General features: G+C 25.8%; 1 protein-coding gene across 1 annotated transcript in view; it reads left to right on the top strand.

The window, feature by feature from the left end:
* The first annotated feature begins 229 nt into the window (after positions 1-229).
* LOC117178796 (ATP-dependent RNA helicase Ddx1) overlaps positions 230-8,319 on the top strand; it is a 40,755-nt gene continuing 32,665 nt past the window's right edge. Inside the window, exons 1-2 of the mRNA XM_033370274.1 lie at positions 230-334; positions 808-859. Of these exons, the coding sequence (XP_033226165.1) occupies positions 319-334; positions 808-859 (68 nt within the window). The 5' untranslated portion in view covers positions 230-318. The remainder of the gene's footprint in view (positions 335-807; positions 860-8,319) is intronic.

Genomic DNA, 8,319 nt, shown 5'->3' on the forward strand with positions numbered 1-8,319 from the left:
GAAAAAGTAAAAAAAATTGTTATTAACAGTTGATTACGTTAAGAGAACACATTTGAAATTCTGAAAAATTACAAAATAATTCAATTGTCCATTAATTTTGTTTACAAAATTATTAATTGTTATACATTCATAGCAAGAAGTCATTGCTAAATAATTGGCCCTGCTGAGAAATCTCCAAGAGAAATAATTCGACTGCAGCGCTCGTGGCCATTCCACCGGTACTTTAAGAACCTAACCTCACCGATGCATTGACGTTTGTTTATGCGGATTGTGCTTTATTTTGGAGTCTCGAAGCATTAGAAACATTCAATAGCCAGGATGGCGGCTTTTGAAGGTAAATATTTTATATGAAAATTTGTTTTGGCATAATTTGAATTTATTAATATTCCTCCCAATGATTCCAATCAAGATTTTCTTGCAATTTTAATTTTCTATAGGTTAGGTCGTACTGTCAAAAATGTACACTTTTTACACAATTGTAATAAAAACAAAGCCATCATTAGATATTTGTAATTGGTCTAATATTAAAAGATATAAAAAATGCATTGATTATTTCGTATTTTTATTCCAACTTGAATTTTCGCTTAAAATTAATCAATGAAAATGTGTGCAGTGAATTTTGAAATTAAATAGAAATTCCTTTGAATTCAGGAATTATATTTCATAAATGTTTCAAATATTAATGGAGATCCATTCAATTTCTGAAGAATACTTTTTTATAATTTACTGGATCACATATAATGATTTAAATAATTTATAAATAAATACGAACTCCTGTCATTTCTACATGGAAATATTTTTTTTCAGAAATGGCAGTCCTGCCTGAATTGGCCAAGGCCGTGGAGGATATGGATTGGATGTAAGTTTCAATTTCTCATAAATATATCAGTGAAACGTTTAAAATTGTTTTGAAATAGTTTTTATATTAGAAACATATCCTGGATTATTTCTAATTTATCATTGAAACCGGAAAATGACAGTGAATTTATTTTTTTACCGGAAATTTTCCAAATTTTTAGAAAAAAAATCTGCCCACCTATGATTTCCACCGGTTTTCAAATAATTTGGTAAATTTTTATCTTTTTCAATTATGATATAATTCAGTTTAGAATGTGCATTTCCAAAATCTTTCACTTAAAAAAATTTCCATTTTATATTTTAGAAATTTCAAACTCTAATGTTAAAAATTAAACTGTTTAAATTGGAAATTATAATTATTTTTAAAAGTGTAAACGCCGAATTAAAAACTTTATAAACTATTTTCATTTTCAAAATAACTTCAATATAATATATTTATAATTAAAAGCTTTTATTAAACTTCAAATATTATTTCAGTCTAAAATATTACATTTTTAAACCCTTCTATTAAAATTTTTTAATAATTAATAAAAATAACAATTACTTAATATTTAGAAATATCTCATTGTTCCTTTAAAATCAGTAATTATCAATTAAATAGTAAGAGCTAAACAAGAAAAAAATTGAACGTTATTATTGTAGGTTTTATTTTAAAGAATTAAATTTGTAAGTCCAATTTTTGAATTTCGATGAATAAATAACAATTGAACACCTACTATTCTTAGAAAAAATTTGAATAAGTTGAAGAAATATTTAGAAATTTTGTAAAAATTCAAAAATTTCAAATAATTTCAAAAGGTACCAAAATTTCGGTGCAAATAGCCCACGGCCTAATTTAAAACAAAATATAGATTTTGGCAGATTTCGAACAAAAAATTTAGAAGCTATTTGAGAGTATTTAAAAGGCTTTAGAAGATTTAGAAATATTTACAAAATTACCAAAAATGAATGTGGAAGATTTGAAGGAAATTTTCTTAATTTGCTCGAATTTTTAAAACATTTTTAGGAAAAATTCGAATCATTTCAAATGATTTTTAGCAATTCTGGAGAAAAATTTTTTTTTTAATTTTAAAATTAAAAAAAAACGCAAAACAACGTGTAGACGTTTTAAAATGTTGAAATACAATTTGGAAGCAATTTGAGGATTTTTAAACTATTAACAATAAAAATAATTTCACTTTTAATTTACGAGGTATTTAGCTTATTAAACAAAAGTAATCGTTCAATTTTCAATGTTTCTAGCTTAAAACTTCTTTAAACGATAACGTGGATTTATATTTTCGTAACAGAATCTGAATTTTAGAACTCTGCCATTTATAAAAGTAAAAAAATTTTAATTGGCAGTTTAACTGCATTTAATTAAAAATTGTTCAGTTGAAAAGCGTTATTAGCTTCCATTTTATACGAGCGAATTATTCATTATTTTAATACAAAATTGTCGAATTAAAAAAGTTTTAAACTTTGATTTTAAAAGTTTAAAATTCCGGAGTTCTACTTTGATTACTTGCATTTTCAGCTCAGCTTTTATTACTTCAAATGGAAAAAATTTTTAGCCTTAGAGTCCGATTTTTTAAATTACATTAAGCGTGAAAAATTTTTGCGAACCGGAAAATGAGCGGGAATTTTTGTCTTTAATTAAAACGGCCACTTTGGTTTATGTACATATTTCAAATACCCGATATTCAATATTAACAGATTCTTGATAATTTATATTCTACATCATTCAGAGTCTATTTACATCATCAGTGTTTGAGTGGGCATTTTTTGACACCGGAAAATGACAGTGAATTTATATTTTGACAGGGAATTTTACAAATTTTGGGAGAAAAATCTGTTTTAAGTTCGATTTTAACCATTTTAAAAATAATTAGCTTAATTTTTATTTGATTTAATTATGATATCATTCAGATTATAATTCGTAATTCGAAGATCTTCCACTTAACAAAATTTTCCATTTTAGATTTTTATTTTTGAGCATAAATTTTTTATTTAGAGAATTTTAAAATGCAGTTTTGAAAGACGTAATTGAAAATTGAACATTTTTGCTTAAAAAAAACATTTTTATTTTATCAGCTCTAAAAATAAATTAACAAAATAGTTTTAAAAATTGAACTTGGCTTGAAATGCCAAAAAGTAAATTCGGCTATTCGTACCGAAATTCGGGTGCAGAATCATAGTTTTACATTTGAAAAAATTTAAAGAAACATGTAAATTTTTCAAGAAGTTGAAATAAAATTTTGAAGCTTTTTAAGGATATCTAAGATATTTAAAATTAAATTTTAAAGCAAAGAGGTGAATCTTAAAAAAAATTAATTTTGAACAAACTTGTTCTGTTTTCAACCAATTAGTTGGATTTTCAAAAAAGAAAGTCGAATTTTAAACCGAATGGATACATTTTTAACCAAAAAGATGAATTTTCCAGCAAAAAAATTAATTTTTTACCAAAAAAAAAGACACGAATTTTAACAAAATAAACATTTTTATAAGATTACACTGATTTTTAATAAAATTGTTGAATTTTTAAGCCAAAGGACCAATTATCTTCAAAAAGTTTGACTTTTTAACCCGAAAATATGATTTTTTAACAAAAAAATTAATTTTCTACGTTCAAGTTAAATTTTCATAAAAGTAGTTTAATCTTGAAACAAATTGTAAAATTAAGACCAAAAATATGGATTTTTAAGAAAAAAGTTAATTGTCAACCGAATAGTTTAATTTTCCACAAAGATGTTAAATCCTCCACGAAAAAGAGGGGTTTTTATCAAAATACATGAATTTTCACATAGAAATGATTAATTTTCAATAAAAATATCGATTTTCGACCAAAAGTGGAATGCTTATATTGATAGTTTAAACAAATAATTCTCAGCCTAAAAATGAATTTTCAACAAAAGTAATGACTTAAAATATGAATTTTCAACGCAAAATATGATTTTATTTAGAAACAATAAATTTTCTACCAATTTTCAAACAAATCGTTTATATTTGTACCGAATAGTTGAATTTTCTAGCTGCATTTTTAATGAAAAGAGATCAATTTTCAACAGAAATATTAATATTCAACAAAAAATGGAATAGTTACATTGTTAAAAAAATTAATTTTTATAATTGTAACGTAGTTTATAGACGACCTCTGATTCGTTTCTTAATTCAAAAAGTAACAGTAACGTTTACGCGTTAATTCGTTTTTTAAACAAAAATTAATTTACTTTTCACTGTGTTTTTTGTTGAAGATTCATCTCTGATTAATAGCTTAACTGCTTTGTTGAAAATTCAGTTTTTTTGTTTGAATAATTATCTTTTCAGACTGAAAATGTAACTATTTAATTTTTTACGTTGAAAATCCAACTACTTGTTTAGATCCGTTTTTTTAGATTTCAAATTAAGTTTTTACCTGAAAACTTAACTTTTCCATTTTTTGTTGAAAATTAATATTTTTTAATTGAAAATGTGGCTTTATTGGTAGAAAATTAATTTTTTGGTTGAAATTTCCTCTCTTTTGTTGAAACTACAAATGTTTGGTTGAAAATGAACATTTTTCTTGAAACTCCATCTCTTTGGTTAAAAATTCAATTACTTTGTTAAAAAAAAATTTAGACTTCTTCATGTTCGAAAATTTTACTTAGTGTAAAAAAAACTCATCAAAGATGCGAAAAATCGAAAAAGAAACGTGAAATCTGAAAATTGGTATTGTAATTCATGGATAAAAGGGAGACTTACCCGGCTCTTCCTACTCTCCTTCAGAATCTGAAAATAACCCAATTTTTATTAATGCATTTTTAGACAAATTATTTATAAATTTTTCAAATTAAAGAATATTTACTTGCTTTTGACTCGCTGATTTCCAGATGTTCCCCAAACCTCGAACTCTTGATAATCCCATAAATGGCACTTGCACCTCAAACCGTAAAATAAAACACAAATTTCAAGAAAGAAAATGTAGATAACTTTGAAAAATATAATAATTTAATGAAATTATATTTTCTAAAATATAAAAATTTTAACTTTGCACAGACTTTTTCCATTTCGGATTTTTTATCTTCTACTATTTATACCAAAATAGATACGATTTTCATATTCACGGTGGCCACTTTCATTGCTGGACAAAATCCTGGTTTGCAACCAAATTTTCCCAGTCATTTAAATTAAAAAGTGTCAAAATTGAACTCTCCTAAATTTCAACATTCCAAATTAAAGCTTAAAAAATGTGAATTTAAACACGTTTAATTTAACCGCTTAATAATGAGCCATTTGTTTAAGGGATCGTCCACATATTACGTAAGATGTTTTTCTTTTGTTTATATCGTTGTGTCCTTCTCAACTTCACAGCAATTTTATGCTCGTCTTTATTCAAACAAAAGAAAAACGTCTTACGTAATTTGTGGACGATCCCTAATGGAAACCATCTAATTTCAATAGGTTTCATTCTAAAGGCTTCAGAAAAAATGATCTTGCAATGAAACATTCAAAATGATAAAACTATCAATTTCACCAACTTTAATTATAAAAATTAAATGTCGCGACTTTTATCTTCGGAAAAAAATTACTGATTTTTAAATTTTTCTCGGCCATACGAATAAAAATAGTTTTTGATAACTACTAGTTGACAGTTTAAGAAAAAGAGACCGAGTTTTAACAAAAGAGATCATTTTTCAAGTCAAAAAGTTTAACGGAATAGAAAATGGTAGAATTTTGAAGAAAATAATTGAATTCCTAATCGAAAAGTTGAATATTCAACCAAATGGTCGAATTTTCAAACAAAAAAGGCTTATTTTATACCCAAAATAGTTTCAGTGTCAATAAAATAGTTGAATTTTAAAGCCAAAGAGGCGAATTTTTTAGAAGAATAGATGAATTTTTATTATGAATCTTAGGTATCTTGACTAGGGAAATTAATTATTAATTTTTAGACCAATAGACAAAAAAAATAACATCTAACAAAAAATTACATAGATGAATTTTTAACCAAACAGTTGAAATTTAAACTGAAGAAATACAATTTCAAAAAAATGGTCAAATTTAAAAAAAAAAGAATAATCTTCAACGAAACAGTCGCATTTAGAACGAAATTATAGAACTTTTAATTCTAAGAGACGAGTTTTAACAAAATAGTTTAATTTTGAGCCAAAAAGACGATTTTTCAGAAGACAGTTGAATTTTAGACAACAAAACAATGTATTATTATCCAAGAAAGATGAATTTTCAACCAAATAGGATGACTTTCCTACCCTTAAAAATTAATTTTTTACCAACTGGTTGAATTATTAACCTGCAATGAGAAAATCTCACCCAAATGGTTGAATTTTACAATAGAAAATACAAAAATTAACCACAAAGAGTTGCATTTTCAACCAAATAGATAAATTTTTGAAAAGAGAACAAATTTTTCAGAATACAGTTGAATTATCAACCTAAAAGGGTGAATTTTTAACAAAAAAATTAATTTTTAACTAATGCAGAGGATTTTTTAATCCAAAAGGATGACTTTGCAATCCAAAAGAACGAATTCTTTATCCAGGAAGATGATTTTTCTACAAATCGGTTGAATTTTCGAAAAAAAAGGAACATGACTTTAACAAAATTATTGAATTTGTAACCAAGTCGTTGAATCTTTAATCTACAAAGACGAATTTTCATCAAAATCGTCCAATTTTTAAACAAAAAATATTCAAATCCAACCACAAACAGTTGCATTTTTGACCAAATAGTTGAATTTTCAAACCAGGAAGTCGATTTTTTCTAAAATAGTTGAATTATCATCCTGAAAAAGTAAATTTTCAAACAAAAAAATAACTTTTCCAACCAAAAAAGAGGATTTAAAGTTTTAACCTACAAAGATGAATTTTTAACCAAATCGTCGAAATTTCAAATAAAGAATATTAAAATTCAATCACAAACAGTTTCATTGTCAACCAAATAGTTGAATTTTTTACAAAAAAATGTATGGTCAATCAAGAAAAATAATTTTTCAAACAAAAAGGATCGCTCCCGCCAACAAAATCGGTTGAATTCGCGAGAAAAAAAAAAGACAACTACGAAAATAATTGATTTTTCAACCAAATAGTCAAATTTTCAATTAAAAAATACTAAAATCGAGCCACAGTTTCATTTTCAACCAAATAGGGGAGTTTTTGCTTTAAAAAATTACGTTTAACAAAGAGAAATTAATTTTGAAATAATAAGTTTGTTTTTTGCACCACAAAAGATGAATTTTCAATTAAAAAGGACCAAATTGTTCAATTTTCAATAAAAAAAAAATATGTTTAAGTTGAATCACAATCAGTTTCAAACCAAGAAGACGATTTTTTCAGAAGACAGTTTAATTATCAACCTCAAATGGCGAATTTTTAACAAAAAGGTTTATTTTTTAATTATAAGCATTTGCAATTAAATAGTTGAATTTTCATACCGAGAAGACGAATTTTTAGAAGGCATATAAATTGTCAACTGGAAAAGGTGAATTTTCAACAAAGAGGATGATTTTTAATGTACTTGAAGTTACGAACGTTCATTTGAACGAAATTAAAAAAAAATATTTTTCAATTTTCTTTTGCTTAAATCAATTAGAACGGCAAAAAAATATATTCTGTCGGAAAGAATTGTCGAATAAAAATTTGTTTAAGGGCTTACCTACACTTACACATCACCAATTATTTAGACCTGCCTAATGCAAGTTTGATTGTCGATATTTGAAAATATAAAGACGTCAAAAATTCTCTTTTTTTATCTCACTACTTGAAGAGTGGGTGAGAATGTTCGGCAAGACCCCTAAAAACCCTAAAAATATCGACACTCAAACTTGTCATTTTTAACCTCTTAGGTGTCGGTATATTAGGGGTGGTTTTTAGGGGTCTTGCCGAACTTTCTCACTCCCTCTATAATTAGCAAGGTAAAAAAGAGAATTTCTTATGTTTTTATATTTTTAAATATCTACAATGAAACTTGTCATTTTTTACATTTTAGGTGTGGATATATTAAGGGTGGTTTTTAGAGGTCTTGTCGAACATTCTCACCCACTCTATAATTAGTGAGATAAAAAAGAGGATTTTTGACGTTTTTATATTTTCAAATATCGACAATCAAAATGGTCATTTTTAATATTTTAGCTGCGGATATATTAAGGGTGGTTTTTAGGTGTCTTGCCGAACATTCTCACCCACTCTATAATTAATGAGATAGAAAAAGAGATTTTTTGATGTTTTTATATTTTCAAATATCGACAATCAAAAAGGTCGTTTTTAATATTTTAGGTGTGGGAATAGTAGGGGTGGTTTTTAGGGGCCTTGCCGAACTTTCTCACTCCCTCTATAATTAGCGAGGTAAAAAAGAGAATTTCTTATGTTTTTATATTTTTAAATATCGACAATCAAACTTGTCATTTTTTACATTTTAGGTGTGGATATATTAAGGGTGGTTTTTAGAATTCTTGCCGGTATAGTAGGAGTGGGATTTAGGGGTCTT

This window comes from Belonocnema kinseyi, chromosome 8, assembly GCF_010883055.1.
Source record: "Belonocnema kinseyi isolate 2016_QV_RU_SX_M_011 chromosome 8, B_treatae_v1, whole genome shotgun sequence".
Lineage (NCBI taxonomy): Eukaryota > Metazoa > Arthropoda > Insecta > Hymenoptera > Cynipidae > Belonocnema > Belonocnema kinseyi.